We start from the raw sequence: 17,726 nt of genomic DNA, 5'->3' as shown, positions 1-17,726 counted from the left end.
TTGGACTGACTCCTCGCTATGACCCAAGCAGTTCATTCTAAGGCTAAGCCAATCACACTATAAACACTGTATATATTATGGGCCCATAAACTGGGGTCCATAAAATACTGTACTTTTTTGGCTGGGATGGAATGGAGGTCATCTATGCTGGTTTAAATAAGCCTCAATGTGTCTGGGCCCACATTGTCCAGACAAAATATATTGTATTATTTTGGACAACTGTGTGTGTTGTCGGCCTAAACAATTAGAAGTAGCCTATATTTGAATCAAAAGTCTTTTAAGTTTAACCAACCATATTATACAGGCCCGCTTAGTTGACCCGGGTCCCCCAGGTCAATCCACACCAAATCTCTTCAACTGAAAATAGCTGATCTACAAGCTCAAAGTGCATCCATGAGGTGTGAGCTTGAAAAATCTGCTATTTTCACCCCCAGAATATGGACACTGAGTATATTTTCTATCCACTAGAGGGTGCCTTTTTTCACCTATTCAACTGAAAACATAACAAAATATTTGCACAACAACAACATAGCAAAGCAATACAACTCCATATTAACCACTTAAACTATTTGCCGAATAGGCTATAGCCTATCAACAAGCTTTCACATCTTGAGCTTGTAGATAGGCTCCGGTCAGGGTTTAAGTGGTTAAATTAACTATTGTTGGTCGTCATGTCTTGGCCTAGACACCTGGATCTGGGCAAGCAGGCCAGGACTATTAACTCAACGGTAAAAATGTCAGCACTTTGCAGTGCAGTCACACCATTAATTCTGCCCATGCGATGGATTCTGCCAAGGCTTTTCAATGGGAATGGAGCGTTTTCATTTATTTATTGATGTATTTTGTGTAAATCCGCAAATGGCAAAAAACTGCTCCATTTCCATTGAAATGCATTGGCAGAATAGATAGAATAAAATTGCTGTGTGACTGTGCCCTCAAGCAGGAAACCGGCTTCAAATCTATCTGGGGTAGAAGTGGAAAGTAGCAGTGCAGCTTTAAATTAAATATATAGAGTAGTTTCCTTAAATAAACCAACATACATGTGTGTAGTTTGGACTTTGGAGCACATGCTGTCCATCTACAAACTGGTATGTTAACCACTTAAACACCAGCATCCATATTGTGAGGAAAACGTGCGACTCGTTGTGAGCTTGTCGATCAGCTATTTTCAGCGAAAGCTTTCCCTACAATAACAGAAAACCGAAAATATACTTGTAGGTCTATAGAGCCCTGAGGGACTCCGTTCCCTGCTCTTGATATTGTCAATAATGTGTAGTAGTATGTGTAGTAGGTGGGGCACTCACCCAGCTGAGTGAGGCCATGAGTTGACTACAGCATGTTCCACTTCCTCTGCTGATGCACAGCATTTCTTGTGCTGAGGCTGCTGGCATTAAAGGACTGAAAATAAAAGTGAGAGAGGATAATTACGGAGATGAAACGTCTGTCTTACTGGAATAAGCATAGTTTCTAAGAAGAAGTACAACTAGTCTGTTTGTCTCCAGACAAGAGGAAGTTTCATTTAAAAAAACAAGTAATCTAAATGTCATTACATCCTGTTAAAGATGACATCACATCCTGATACCATTTAGGCCAGTGGTTCTCAGACGTTTTCATGTCAAGAGATGTCATCCCCAATCTGAAAATATGTTGTGATATTAAAAATATATACAGATCTAAAATAGCAGATCTACAAGCGATGCAACGTGTTGTGAGATTGTAGGTCAACTATTTTCAAATAACTGAACTGATAATGTACCCGATCTACTCATTTTGGTGGTAGGCACCCTCTGGAACCCCCTTAAGGACCCCGGGGGTCCCAGAACCACTGATTTCAGATAACGTTGCAGAATATTTCAGGGAAAAAGGCCATTTGATCAAAGATGACAGACAAATCTGCAAGTTCACTATATGTTCAAGTACATTTCACAACATGAGAGTTCTAGGTCTAATCTGGCAAGCTATAAGCTAGCAAGGGAGCGAGTGCTTCCATGTAGTTCCTGACTGCTTATGCTCTCTTCCTTTTCCTATCAAGGCACACAATCAAGTCAAATCTATTCTTATACCATTATTTACAAGTTGTTTCAATCATAAGAGCATCCTGCATCAAGCATCAGCATCCATTATGTTGATGTCCTAAATAATATGTCCTGTCTTCTTTCCATCTTTATTGAATCCAGTGACACACAATCAGTGACACATAATCAGTGACACACAAGTGTCCAGTAACTGGTCAGCTTGACCCACCAAGATATTATGTGTCATCATGTTTCGTTACAACTTACTTAATATAGCAGTTCAGAACTTCAAGCAGACAGTGATGAGGCAATCACCTATCTGATAAATAAAACATATGAGTATTTACTCAAATACATACTATACAATATGAATCTTGCACTTCACCGCATACTATAGAAATGCCCTAACAATAACTTATCGTATGCCTTACACTGCAGTTCTGCACAATATGTGAGTTTATTTATTATATTCATATGAACATCAGATAGAGTATAAGCACTCGACAGACATTGTTGGCGATAGAGGAGCAGGTCATTAATCTGCCATTGAGTCACGTGTGAACTGGCCTATCTGTTTCATAACTGCAATTGCCGATGTACAGTACACCTCTAAGGTTAGGAACAGGTGCGTACTGCGTAGGACAAACAGGAAGGTTCAAATGTTCAGAAAGGGATGTTTGATAGTTGATATCAAATATCAAAGGAAGATGTCCCACACTAACTGTCTGGGAACTCTCTTTATGAAGAGAGTTTTTTTGCCAGTTCCAGACAGTCAGTGTGTAAGCACAGGACCTATTCCTTTGACATTTGATACCAAACATCCCTTTTGTAACTGTAACTGTAACTTTAAGTCAGTGTTTCTCATATACCCTCAAATTGATACGCATTTAGGCCGCAGACCTCCATTTGTTTTGTTGCCAGGGAATCATCCCATAAGAGAAATGGGTATTCTACAATTGTCTTGGGGAGAGAGATAAGCCTATTATCCGAATAGTCATTCTCATACTGTACACAGAACATAATGCTTAGATATAGTCATGAGGAACTTTCAAGACACTAAACATCTTCTGTATAAATGGGAGAGGAAAAACTCTAAGCCTGCAATTGATATCTTTTTTAAAGTTTAAGTAAACAAATGATTTTTCAAGCCAAAAGCAAATTTAGTTTAACGTTTATTTGTGTAAAAATATACAAAATGTATGATTAATTAATGTTTTTTTTTCTTTCTTTTTGCAGGAATAACTAGGGCAGGGGTGGGTAGGCAACCTTAGGCACATGTGCCAACATTGGCACAGGGGTGGTCACTGGCACACTGGCAGAAGTGAGAGAGTGCACTCATTATAGGCTATGCCATTTACCATTCAAACTGTGTGACTGGGGAGAGAGTCTGGGAGATGAGTGATTGAGTCTAATGATCATTAGGCCTACATCCTAATGTAAAAGAATATATAAATATATATATATTTTTTTTGTGACACTAGTAAACCATGCCCACTGCTGTGCCCGAAGCCAGTGGTTCTCAACCTTTTCAGGCCGCGACCCCCAAAATAATCATATTTGAACTGGGGACCCAGACCACCCTGATGAGCACTAGTTGGAAGAGTTGAGGCATTACAATTTAACACGGTTCTATTGTGAAAATACCAGATGTAGTTCTGGTATTTTCACAATTTCTGCCTCTAGGCCTAATATTTGACAATTTTCCCAATGTTTAATTTTTCATTTTAGAGGTATTAAAAGAAGGTCTTAAAAGTCCTTAAATTGTCAATTTAGAAACTTTATGTTGGTAATCATCTGGGGGGGGACCCCACAAAATAATTTGGGGACCCCCCCTGGGGGTCCAGATCCACAGGTTGAGAACCACTGCCCTTTAAGCCGTCTATTTTTTCAAACCACTTACCCAATCGGCTTTCGAGGACGACGCACCAAGCCCCGCCCCCCCAGATGTCCACCGCGACCAATGGCGCTCGCGTATCACGGAAAAACGGGCGTGGCCAGCTAACAAGCATGGTTGGGTGTTTTGAAGAAATGCGGTGAGGTGTTGTCATCACATTCCTGCTTGTTTGTTGAAGCGACCGGACGACGGCTAGAAAGAGAGAGAGAGAGAGAGAGAGACCCGGACAGACCTTCAACAATGCGGCTCTGACGACAAAACCTTTCGGGACATTATTATTACAAACACTCGATATCTCAAGAAATAAATTAAAAAATCGACCAGGAACAAACAAAACAAAGAATTACGCATAATTCTCGGCACATAATAAGGAAGCGTCTCGTCGGTTCTTTTAGCTAGCTAGCGTCGTTAGCCTATTAGCACCACCACCACCGACCGGACGCTCCCGACTCAACATGGCCGACAAGAAGAACACCAAGCCGGGAGGGGAGGAGGCGGAGGGCGAGGCGGAGATCCAGGAGCACGGCCCCGAGCACTGGTTCTCCAAGTGGGAGCGGCAGTGCCTGGCCGAGCAGGCCCAGCAGGACGGCCTGTCCGGCGGCCCGCTGCTGGACGACGAGGCGGCGGTGGAGGCGGAGCAGAGCCAGCAGAAAAAAATGTGGCACCTCTTCCAGAACTCTGCTACCGCCGTGGCTCAGCTCTACAAAGGTTAGTTAGGCCTTTTTAGCCCAGCGCTTCTCTTAACGCAGGAGTCTTCAACAGGGGGTCCGGGATCCCCAGAGTTAGTACAGGGGGTCCTCCAAATCTTTTTTTAGGCCTATATTAATCACTTGAGCCCAAGTGTTTGAGACATTTAGCCAAAAATAGAAGATCTACAAGCTCACAACGCCTTGCACTGAGAGGCGTTGTGAGCTTGTAGATCTTCTATTTTTGGCAAAGAGCTTTGGTTTATTGGGAAAAAGAGCAAACCAAGTACAGAGTGAAAGGTCAGATTTATTAAACTTAATAAACCTGGTTAAACTTAAAAAACCTGACCGTTCACTCTGTACTTGGTCTGTTTTCAGATATTTAACGACTTGAACCGTCAATACATGTATTGACAGTGTGGTTAAATATCTGAAAACACAAATTGACATGAATCCAACATACATGAATCCAACATACATTGATGATTGTGCAATGGAATCTATGAGAAGGTTGTGGGGGTCCCTGCTTCATCTCTCTCAACTAAGGGGTCCTTGGTCTGAAAACGTTGAAGACCCCTGGGTTAGGCCTTTTAGCCCAGCGTTTCTCTTTAACTTTTTATTACATTTCAAGGTCTCCCCTTAACTCTTGACAGTGTAACGGTGGGTCCATTTGGTTCCATTTGTATTCTGTCGGAGAGGCGTTAACAGACTTGTGTGGGTCAATTTAAACCCCCATAAAAGGAAGTCCCTGCTGGAACCCGAGCTAATAGTGAGATAACGACCGTCATGTTTCAGGGCAAAGTGTTTCTCAAACTTTAACATTTTCAAGGTCTGATCCCCTTAACTCTGGCAGTGTACACATGGATTTGTACGCTGTCATCGTACATTGTCAGTTAGACTTGTATGGGTCAAGTTAGGCCTCCATTAAAGTCCCTGGAATCCACTTTGAGAGAGAACCACCGCAAAGGCTTAGCATTAGCCTAGCGTTAGCAGGAGGCTAGGCTAACCCTTTAGCCTCTGTTGTGGGGAAGCTAAATGCTCTGCGTTGCCAGATTGTGCGAGAGAAAGAAGGCGACCAGGGCCTGTGTGAAAACACTAACAAGCCCTGCCTAGAGAAGCTATTATTAGGCCTCGTGTACGAGCGTCGATCGATGCGACGCGCTGTGAGCTTGGTCTGCTGTTTTTAAGACAATCTTGGGGAAAAGTGAAATATTTATCCGGATTACCGGTATTGTAACGACTCGAATCTGGTATGGGGGATTCCTGGCACAAAACAGATTGGGGGGAGGGGAGGTCCTTGGATAATATTACATATTTTGCGGTGTCCTTGACATGAACATTTATTTCAATCTCTGGTTTAAACAAGTCCAAAATCGGCAACTACACTTTAAAAACAAGCCCAAAAAACGACAAGCAGACATGGCAACACTGAGGAGTAGCTAGCTAGCAGGAGGCTAGGCTAGCTAATGCTAATGGCTGTGTGTGTGTAAGGGTGGGGGCTTGAGTAACACAAAACGCTGCCTTCACGACGCACGCCGAAAAAACAACCGATCTATAAGTCAACAACGCATCGCCAGATGTACATGATATACTATTTTTACCTTTATAATTCTATAACCTAGTGTCTCTTTAGGTTGACAGAGCTGAGACCAGATGTAACAGCTGACCCCCCTCCCTTCCCCCATAAAAGCTGAATTATGTGTGCGTGGTCGCACGATGGTGTCGCTTGCCGACAACACGAGCCTATCTCTCCCGAAAAGCCCAAATGGCGACGATCTCACATGTTAAACACGGGCCGAAAAAGAGAACCCCTTTATTTTAACTTAATGGTGATCTCTTCTCGTCAAAATGGCGTTGGAAGCAGCAGGGAGGAGTTCCCTTCTTCTGAGTGAAAACAAGTGTTGTTTGGGTGACGGGGTTTTGAACCCTGCTGCGGTACAGGGTGGTCGCTGCTTCATATGATCTCACTGGGTGGGTGTTACAAGTCTTTGTGTGTGTGTGTTTTTAAAGGGATTCAAGCACTTTCGTTCCACCCCACCTTCTTCTGCTTTGGGTTTTTTATGGTTGTTGTTGCATTGTTGTGAACTGAAGCCCCCAGAAGAACAAAATGGCGAAGGGGGTTTATCGCTAATGTTTGCTTGCTTATTATATTGTCACATCCCGAGGTGTTGGCAGAGCCGATGTTCCTCTTGCCCTGGGTGGGGGGTTTTATGGGGGGGTTCTCCTACTAGCCTTGGGGGTGTGCGTGTGTGGGGAAGACAGTCTGCCTGACCTGGGGGAGCGGGGCGGGGGTCTTTTGCCCTGGACAGGGGGTGTAGGTTGGTCTTGCCCTGTTTGGGGTGGGGGTGGGGGGTGTAATGGTTGACGTGCTTGGTGATTTGACACGGAGCAGACATGGGGAGCACATCTGAGAATGGCTGACTTGTGCAACAACTGCTAAGGCTGTGCCCTGTATGAATAATGGTTGCTACTACTAGACAAGCTGCTCTAAAAATATAGCTAGTTACTCTTCCTAAAAAACTGAGCTACACCAAAAGCTCTCTTTGAAAATGAGTAGGCAAGCTACACTTACAAGTTAAGTTAAAGTAGCAGCTACATTGAAACTACTATTTTTCAATTCAAAGGAGCTTTATTGGCATGAGAAAACATACGTTTACATTGCCAAAGCAAGTCTCACAAACAAAATAAAAACAGTTGAAAATGGGGAACATATATACATTAGGAGGGGGTACAGCATTGTATGAACAGAGCTATGTCGCATTGTGACATTTTATATATGTACAGGGTATAAAGCTTTTGGAACACATAACAGCATTATTTTTTCTCAAAATGCATTTAAAAGTAGCAGCTCTGTTTCATACTGTATGTGCAGTAGGTCTAGATGTCAATCCATGGTTTGTAGTCCTAAATGTTTTCTGAGTCTACTTTGTACATAATGCAGTTGGTAATGTGGCTGCGGGATATGATATTACAACATTAGAGTTTGTGATGACAAATGGCTCTCAAACTCAGCCTAGCTCTACGTGGCACTGAGTGTATATAGTGATTTTCCAGCTACATGGTTACAAAACCGCTCAAAAGGCTAGATCTAGGGATGGGACGATATGAAAATGTCATATCACAATTATTGTGACAATCGTGATAATCAAAATCCATTATCCTGGGGCGGAACATTTGCCAAAAAATAGCCAATCCACAAGCTCACAACGCGTCGTGAGCTTGTAGATTGGCTATTTTTGGCAAAGACATTTGATAGTGTGGGGGAAAAAAAGACTGTATCAAGTATGTATATTTGGTACCTTTTACCAATTATAGAGGGTTTAAGTGGTACCGAATATGCAGCTCGGCAAATAAAAGGTGAAAAAGGTGAATTGGTCCCATGTGCAAGACGGAGGACGATATCACGATAAATTAAATCTCCACGATACGATTATCGTGAGTGTTTTTTATCGCGATAAACGATAATATCACTTATCGTCCCATCCCTAGCTACATCGTTCTGAAAGTAGTGAAGCTTCTGTCAGCAAGCTACTGGAAATGTAGTTAAGCGAGTTGCTTTGCCACCTACAACTAACCTTCTGCCCAGCACACTGAGCACAGTGAATAATGCACATGGTGCTGTCAGCCAAATAAAGACCTTTTTGTACCTACTCTGGTGTTTGGGCTCTACACTCCCTGTTATGATTAGGGGTGGGCAATATAATCGATATGGCAATACATCGAAAGTTATTTGCCAATACTGTATCGCTACTTCAGAGTCAGACAGTAGTATCGCGATACTTATGAAAATAAAATATGTTCCCATGCATAGGAACCAATGGTAGAAGTCCGCTCCTGACACTCCGCTGCCTCTAGATGTCGCTTTACTATGGGGCTGTTAAGTCTGACATCATTTTGTAGGCAGAGGAGAACCTTTGGGCCCAAAAGGGCCCAGCGCCCGTGAATCTTTTTACTATTTTTTACTATTTACACATTTTTCTTCTCTTTGTTGTTGAAAGGAAAGTGGTAGAATTATACTTTAGTCGTTATTTTTGTCTCGGATCTGTTGAAATAGCGAGGGACAGATATTGACAATAAATCTGCTTGGCGGTCTGACTACAAAATGATGTCACGGCTTAAAAGCCCCATAAGCCGGTTTTCCATACCACTTTTTAGCCCGACACTACACGACACGGCACGACACCGCACCGCATTTTTTATGTAGGTTTTCCACTACAGTCCCCCCCCCCACCCTCTCCTCCCCTCTCCCCCTCCTCCTCCCCTCTCCCCCTCCTCCCCTCCGCTCCCGAAATAAATCGACGCCCCTTTCAACATACGGATACTCGGTTAGGATTTTCTCAGTCTGTAAACACAACGGAGATGCTAACTTGCGCTAATTATTTTTTAGAGATGTGGTGGACAATGTTTTAGATGTCACACACTCACGCATGTCTTCATCGAGTCTTTACAACTATAGCGACGACTAACGTCGGGGTGAACATAGTCAAATAATAACTTTATTGGCCAAACTACACAAAGAAGAGTAGAGGCTAGTTGCGCTAGCATACATGCTAAGCTACAGTACAGTACATGTAGGCTACTGTAGATTCTTTTCCCCATTCAACACAGAGATGTGGTGGACAATGTTTTAGATGCCACACGCTCACACAGGTCTTCATCAAGTCTTTACAACTATAGCGACGACTAACGTCGGGATGTTCATGGTCAAATAATAACTTTATTGGCCAAACTACACAAAGAAGTAAGCTAATGTAGGCGACCGAGTATTTCCCGGTGAATCTGTGCGCAACGGTGTGGGCTTGGGAGTGTGGGGGACACGCACCAACACTGACTATTGCTGATGATGGAGAGGTTAGCTTAGCTTTTATGTATTATGTTATGTAATGTAATCTTGCCGATTTAGTAAGAGACTCGTCGCCAATTGCAAGATATTTAAAAGTTATTTGGGGCCATGATGAAATCCATTTCTTCCCACAACTAGAAGGATTTATATTGTCTGTGTTATTGTTTACAACCACAATTATTCACGTGTGGCAAGATCGCGGTTCACTAGTTTTTAGTAGGCTATTTAGTGTAGGCTTAGAAGCCTTTTCAGAAGTTAATTTAATGTTTTCCATTTAATGATTTCCTTTATCCTCAACTAATCTTTCGCTAATGCACGCAACTGTTTTTGCCATGTTTTAAGGCCGTGTATGCTTTTCAGAAGTTAATTTAATGTTTTCCATTGAATGATTTCCTTTATCGTCATCTTCCGCTAATGCACGCAACTGTTTTCGCCAGGTTTTAAGGTCTTATTTTAGTTGTTTCTCATAAGCTCGCAACCCTCCTTGCCCATCGGCCCCCACCTTTGCGCACAGATTCACCGGGAAATACTCAGTCGCCTAATGTAGAGGCTATGCTAGCGCAGCAACAGTACAGTACATGTAGGCTACTGTATATTCGTTCCCCCATTCAACACATGCAGTTACAAATACAAACAGGAGACATCTCACTGAGATCTATATAAAATAACGGATTGCCGACGCATTTGCTGTTGATAATTGCGACTAGTAATGATGGTGCAGACCACTAACTTACTGTGTCTGTGTGTGTGTGTTAAAGGAGTAGTTCACCCCCAAAATGACTTTTTCTATTGATTACTCAGGCCATGGAGAGTCATTTTGGGGGTGAACTACTCCTTTAACTCATATGCTGCCATTTAACAATACCTTCGTACTCTTTAACTGCCATTCGTCTCCATAGACTTCCATGTAATTCATAGTGCACGGATCATGCACACCCATGCCTAGATAATGCACCACGTGTGTCCACATTGCTCACAGCTTTCAAACAAAAAAATCCGAATGGAAATCCGTTCAGGCATTCATGAGATAGCAGCCATTATGTTTTACACTGTTGTGAGCTTGGAGGTCTGCTACCTGAGTTGTATGGGGGTTGTATGGGGGTTAAACAAGCAATTTCGCGATCGCTATCATGCCTACTAACGTTTTTGGGGTCCAAAAAAAATTTTTTGAAAAAAAAAAAAAAAGATTTTTTTTTTTTTTTTTTTTTATTCACGGGATTCACGGGCGTGGCAGGGTGGTACAACGGGATTTTTAAGGGATTCACGTTTTTGGCAGTTAATGAGTTAATATTGATGGCAACAAGTCATTTTAATGTATTGGTAGGAAATCCTGAGAGTCTCTTTGCCTGAGAATTTATAATGGAACGGAACCTGTTTTCAAGGATGACTCTATGGTAATTTTGATCAACATTAAGCCCATGCTTGCTTTAACACATCTGCTTGTATTGCTTGGGCCTTGCAGTGTTTTTCATTCCATTGAGTTTGATTAGTGTCAGTGTGTCATTGGCCACTAGACTAGTAGGTTAATCAATTTCTATACTGTCAATTGCTATACTGACTGTAACGTCTTAAATGGTTGACTTCAATTATGTAGTCTTTTTAATCTCATAATCCAATTGTTTTTCCTTTTAATGTCATTAACAGATCGTGTATGTCAACAACAAGGCCTCTCTCTGTGGGTGCCCTTCCAGAATGCAGCAACGGCTGTCACTAACCTGTACAAAGGCAAGTAAATTACACATAAATTACACATCAATGCTAGCCTGGAGTTTAGTTTTAGTGTGTGGCACCCATTTCTGTGATCTCTACTACTGAGTCGTATATGGATGAACTGTTGTTTAAGTTGACCTAATTAACTGGCGAGCACTTCTCTGTCCCATGTACACCTCCAGAGAGCATGGAGGCTCACCAGCGGAGCTACGACCTGGGCATCCAGATCGGCTACCAGCGCAGGAATAAAGAAGTGCTGGCATGGGTGAAGAAGCGCAGAAGAACCATCAGGCGAGAGGATCTCATCAGCTTCCTCTGTGGCAAAGCGCCACCCCCACGTAACGCCCGGGTCCCGCCCAGGGTTTCGGTGGTGTCTACGAGCCGGCCATCGGCCCCGGAGACGGGCAGCTCCGTAGAGACTGACCTACAGCCGTTCAGAGAGGCCATAGCGCTACACGGTAGGTCAACGCTACACACGTGGATTAAAGTTCTCAGAAGCCAGCATGTCTTTTTATGAAAGCATGTTGTGCTGCAAAAATAGCCCATCGACGTGCTCTCAATGCATCTAAATGTAGGTAGGCTATTTTCGGTTATTGGTTTAAGATTGGATCCATTTGAAGTGGTCAAACCAGCAATATGTTCAGAAACCTCCCTAAAATCTTAATCTCAGTCTCGGATGTTTCACATAAAAGAAAAGGTTAAAGCCTCAATCTGTGACGTGACTGGTTGCCAGTATGTAGAACAGCAGGGACCGTATTGCTTTAAAAACATTGTCTTTTTACATAATGTTTTTTTTAGGAATCAGCGCTTGTGTGGCGGGCTCACAAATCGCACATTAGGACTTGATCATACACACATTGAGATTTAATTTAGACCTTTAATCCATGTACAATACTGTCTGTGTCTTATTTGCAAGGGAAAGATCCCCATCACCCGGTACCTTCGTAATGTTTATTAGCTCCATAGTTGGAGTTGTTGAACTGTGCAGTCTGTAGGTGGTTGCGGCGGGTAGAATCCCAGCTCCTCAGCCATGCACAATCAAAGACTAGGAGTATGTTCAGCCCTCCCCCCTCCCCGCACACCACAAAGCACCCGTCCATGGTTTCAGTATCGGAATCCACATCCAAAACCAAACTTGATTGACCACCATATGAGTTTCTGCTGCTCTTGACATTTGTGCGTCTCTCTTGCTCTCTCTGACTGTCACACACACACACACACACACACACGCTCTGATTTGCTGCAGCTGGACATGGCCAAACAGCCATCCAGAGAGCCCTACCCCCTTTCTGAGTCCTGCAACGGGCCTGGTGATGGGTGAAAACAGGGGGAATATATATACTATTATAAATTTGCGGGGACGGGCGGTGCAGGACTAAACATGGGCGGGCAACATTTTATTTTGAACATCAGACCGCTGTTGCCGCCTAAACATCACAGGAGCGCACACAATGAGCAGCAGGACACAGTACACAACACACAGACACAACCACAGCACACACTATCCCTTTTGCGCATGTTCTCATCATAGCAAGGGTGGAAAGAAAAAGAAGGTGGGAAGAAGAGTGGCAGCCGACCTGGCGTTCATGTAAATGCTGTATATTGCGTCGCAAACAATGAGGGGAGGATCGATTGCGATGCCATTTGGAAGCACGCACGCGCGGCTGTATAGGCTATTTACTTTATTGCATGTAATCACGGGTAGCTGGGCGGGCGACGGGTCCATTTTTTGATGGGCGGGATCTTGTTTTGATTTTTATATAATTACGGGTAGCGGGTCGGTCCACGGATCTGATTAATGACGGGTTGTCAAAATCTGACCCGTGCAGGACTCTGCTCCCTCTCTCCGCCTACCCAACACAGACCCACACAGAGTTAGTGATGGGCGATGCCAATTTGTGCTTGATGGTCAGGTGTTCACACCACATTATCCAATGGATTTTCAGCCACAGAATTGATGGCCTGACATCCATTTTGTGTGTACCAGCCTTAAGATGCCTGTTAGGGATTCACTGTTGAGAGATTGTACTTGTTTTCAATCAAGACTGTTGATTATTAATTCTCACATTATTCACTGTTGGACCGTACACACACATCCGTTATTATATTTGTTACAGTATGTTCAAGAAACCAGTAAAAGTTGTCAAGGAGCACTCGTTTTGACGTTCACCACACACTAATCACCACCAGATGGCGACGTCAGCCACTGCTCTGCCATTCACCAGAGTGTATATAAGAGAGTTACGTCACGCTTTGAACTCGCCGCAGACCGGAAGTGTTTACTCTTTATTTACTAGCCTAGCCTAGCCTAGCCTAGCCTAGCCTAGCCATTAGCTCCATTGTAGTCACTTGGACAGGGCGTTTAACGTGCGCTTGCCCAGGCCTTACGGCCTGGGCATAAATATAACGATTGCATTCACCACGGCTTCGTAACTCGCGCGGCGCTCCGCCGGCCGCGCGGCCCTGGCCCGCTGGCCTTCGCGCCGCTTGGGGCTTCGTGGACCCAGGGGGGCCTCGTAACTCGTTTGGGCTTCGTGGATACAGGGGGGCTTCGGTAGCCGCTCGCAGTGTCGTGGACAATAGAGCGGCGCACCGCCTGGAGTACGTTGTTGTGGCGACCGCTTGCTCCGCCCCGTGCCGCACCACGAGTGCTCCGCGTCTCGAATGTGCTGTTTCTCTAATATACTATGACATATTCATTGTTGATGGACTGTACACACACACCCATTATTATATTCATTGTTGATGGACTGTACACACACACCCATTATTATATTCATTGTTGATGGACTGTACACACACACCCATTATTATATTCATTGTTGATGGTCAAGAGTTGTTTCTGAATTGTATAACTAACTTTGCTTGGTTCCTCTCTAGGGTTGAGTGGGGCCATGGCCAGCATCTCTGTGCGCTCCGGCCCACCGGGCTCTCCAACACACCCCGCCCAGTCCCTCAGTCGCCGCCGGAACGGTCTTCACGACGTCGACCTGAACACCTTCATTGCCGAGGAGATGGCGCTTCACTTGGACGCAACGGCGAACCGCAAGCGAGGTGCGGCGCCCTGCAGTGATGTCATTACAGACTCGCCTACTCATAAGCGCAACAGGATGCTCTGAGCTTCTGAACTCTTGCCCGCCCACACGCCACAACACCCCCCACCCCCCCTGTCCTGTCCTCAGTGGCCGAGTTTTTGGACAACCGATGAGGACCGACGTCTTCGGCCAGCCAATCGACTCCTTCCTCCTCTTCGTCTTTGTTGCTGCAATGCTGCAAATAAAGAAACACAAACTTGTATAACAACCCACTCATCTCTCCTCCATTCTGTTTTAACCCCCCCCCCCCCCCCTACTCCCTGCATCTAGTTTTCTCACCTGCCCTGTCTGTCCCTCTCATCATGCCCCCTCTAACATTTTAATAGGCTTGTAAGGGAGCACAAACCATGCCACACTTGAGATTGTGACACCCACCCCTGCAGACAGAGCACTGCATTTAGAACCATCCCAACCCACCCTCCAGGCCATAACTCCCATGGCACAACATCTGATAAATCGGATGAACTGGGCTGTTGTTGCCTTACGTTCTCACTCTCCTCCTTTTATATCACTTTGATTCATTCATTCATTCTTCAAACCCTATGTACTTCCTCCTCCTCTCAGTGAGTGTGCTGGCCAAACCAGACTGGACTAAAACCCAGGCTTAGAGTGTGTGACTGCGTGTGTGACTGTGTGTGTGTATGGAGAGGGGTCCTGAGATGTCACACTGCCTTCCTGTTTAATAGCCCTCCTCCAAAAACGCTTGTCAGTGTGTGTGTGTGTGTATCTCAATCTGCTGCTGCTCTGTGTGCGTGTGTTGGCGTCTCTCACAGCAGAACTGCCACTTAACTGTGTTTTACTCTCGTCTTTGCCTTTAAGGACGCTGCTATCTCTGGTCATTGTGGGGACGATGAGAGCGCTTGCGTGCGAGGTTCTGGCACATTTTCTTTTTTTCTTTTTCAGCACGAATTTTGACTGAATTTTATTTAGTGTATTCTTGAAATGCATTTTTTTTTCTTACCCCTGTTGTATTTGCAGCCCAAAACCAGGGTTCGATCACAAAGCAGGATAGTCTTAAGTTGAACTTGTAACTAACTATAGGCCGACCTTTTCCAAAAGGTGGAGGGACAATAAATTGAAAAGCAAGATGACAAAATGTAATGTGATTGATTGGCAAGTTGTCCCTAATTATGAAGTGTTAAACATATCAGTTATGAGTACATTGAGGCTATTCAAAAGAGGTACTTGCAATGGGGTAGTCACTGAATTATAATTTATGACATTATTTTAGATCTCTCATCCCATCCTTATTCAAAATGCAAATGTTCCTTTTTTATATTTTCAAAATACACCTGGATCATGTTAGATTTTCTTCTCTTCCTTCTGTGTCAGTCCTTGCATAAAGAGCTCTGACAATCACTTTTACCAACAATGAGAATGTTTTTATGAGACGGGCCTGCCATACTGTTTACACGGGGAATACACTGATTGGGCCTTCAAGTGCATTACCATCCATCAAGTCTCTATTGGCCAGTTCTCAAAGTGGGTTCCTTCTTGAGGGGGTTTCTGAATGGACCCTTACAGGTCTTGAGTGTGTACAAATTGCCATTTGGTTCCATTTGTATACTCAAGAGTTATGAGGATCCTTGAAATTAAAGTTTGAGAACCTCTGCTCTGGGCCAGTAGTTCAAGCTTTTACATTTCAAACACACAGTTATGCAGTTAGGCCACGGGCACCATAACTCAAAGTGTACAACAAGTCGTGTCCTCCAGTGTCTCTTGTCGGCTTTGGCTTTGTTATGATGGCGGGCTGGTGCTTTTCTATTCCCCAGTGGTATCTCAGTCCTGCTTAATTCACTCTGCGTCGTCTCCGCAAGTTGGACTGGAAACTGTCATCCGTGTCTCCACTTGTGGGAGACAGACAGTCATCATGACTTTTTTTTTTTTTTTTACTTTGTCCCAGCGCCCCCTCATATCCAATAATTTAGCCCCTTTGGTTCCGTTTGTACACTCTTGAGTTAAACCTGTAAGGGTCCACTTTGTTTCCAACTAATTTAGCTGCCCTCCCCTCCGCCCGGGAGTCTCCTGGACCACACTTTAGAACAGATTCCCTACACAGGAGACTATGCCACTGTCAACGCTGGTGATTCTACCTTTTAATCTACAACGTAGTCTTGGCCGATGCCTGTGATAGCTCCCCCTTTTATTCTTCTTGCTTTGCTAGAGCACTGCTTCCCAAACACCCATTTTTGGGTCGCAGACACGTTTTTATAATGGCTCCCTTATTTTTTGTTTCCTACATTTTGTTAATTATATTACTTAAAAACCTTCAATATCCCCCGCCCCAAATCAACAAATTGAATCATTTCTCAAAGTAATTTCATGGATGAATAAAATAGTGAAAATGGCGATCAACAAGCTCACAACGTGCTGCTTTGGGAGCTTGAAGATTGGCTATTTTCACTAGCTTTGGGCTCGGGCAAACATCCAATTTCTCTTTTGGTCTTGAGCTAAAAAGTTTGGGATCCACTGCTAGAGGGTTATTGGGCTTGATCGCTGAATAAGGCTCAAGTCACTTGAATTTTCTTATCTCGCCATCAACTAGGAGAGTGAGCTGCAAACTGATTTAAACACTGCTTTGTGATACGGCCGTGTCTAATGTCTGTGTGTGTATATATATATATATATAACATGTAGGTGCTGTTCTGATTATATATATGTGGTACATATTGTAAAAAGAGTGCAGATCCATCATGATGTACAATACTGATTCTGACATTAAAGAGAGGAAAAAAGTGTTTAACTAAAGCCCTGCCTCCTTTGGGGTTTTTTCCTTCTCTGCATAATATATGATCTAAAAAGACTTACTGGTGCTTTGCATCATCTCTTTTGCTGTTCGCGTCTTTTCAGTTCACAGCGGGTTACAACACTCTCTCGTCAAGGCGACGTGTTTCCCTCAATACCAGCGGGTATACTTTTAATAAAGCAAAGATCAAGGATGACATTGATGCTATCCATTCGAGCTTACCCACATCATCTGAGGGCACTGTCTGTTTTTTTTAATTGCATTGTTCCCCTCTCGTTTTCTCATGTCTTTTAGTCTAAACCCCATGACATGGCTGAATATATGCATTTTAACAAGGTTTCATTTACTTTATTTCCAGTTATCAAAGACTGTGAAACTATATAGGTTTTGTCTCGAGAGGTAACCGAACTCTCGCTCAAACTTTTCCAACTGCTACGTTTGGTGCATGAGCAATGTGGGATAACCAGCCAAGTTAGGCCAATTTCAAAGTAGTACCTCATTTCTAACACAAGGTGGCGACACAGTCTGCATTTTGGCTTCTTGGCTCTCTCAAAATGCAACCTGTAATTGTAAAAAATAATGGTAGAGGGAAGACATGTCAGAATAATACATGGACAAACTCAACAAAAGCTGCTAATCCATCCTCAGAGAAATGTCTTGTTCCAGGCTGTTTTGTTGTGCTCTAGAAGTCTCTAAATGGGGTTGTTTTGTTTTTGTTTGAATGTTATGAGTCACTC

General features: G+C 43.7%; 1 protein-coding gene across 1 annotated transcript; it reads left to right on the top strand.

Moving 5' to 3' along the window:
• Positions 1-4,027: 4,027 nt before the first annotated feature.
• LOC308281343 (HUWE1-associated protein modifying stress responses-like) lies at positions 4,028-16,921 on the top strand. The gene is made up of 4 exons (XM_080721500.1): positions 4,028-4,617; positions 11,083-11,163; positions 11,331-11,606; positions 14,029-16,921. Exons 1-4 carry the CDS (start codon positions 4,365-4,367, stop codon positions 14,265-14,267), a joined length of 849 nt encoding a protein of 282 aa, XP_080577626.1. The 5' UTR covers positions 4,028-4,364; the 3' UTR covers positions 14,268-16,921.
• The last annotated feature ends 805 nt before the right edge of the window (positions 16,922-17,726 follow it).

Source organism: Nannobrachium achirus (genome assembly GCF_963921795.1).
Source record: "Nannobrachium achirus genome assembly, chromosome: 3".
NCBI lineage: Eukaryota > Metazoa > Chordata > Actinopteri > Myctophiformes > Myctophidae > Nannobrachium > Nannobrachium achirus.
This window is presented reverse-complemented; position numbering and strand designations above follow the sequence as displayed.

Coding starts and splice junctions, on each gene's coding strand:
- LOC308281343 (XM_080721500.1), top strand. CDS start 4,365: ATGGCCGACAAGAAGAACACCAAGCCGGGAGGGGAGGAGGCGGAGGGC. Junction 11,164..11,330: donor TGTCACTAACCTGTACAAAG/GCAAGTAAATTA, acceptor GTACACCTCCAG/AGAGCATGGAGGCTCACCAG. Junction 11,607..14,028: donor AGAGGCCATAGCGCTACACG/GTAGGTCAACGC, acceptor GTTCCTCTCTAG/GGTTGAGTGGGGCCATGGCC.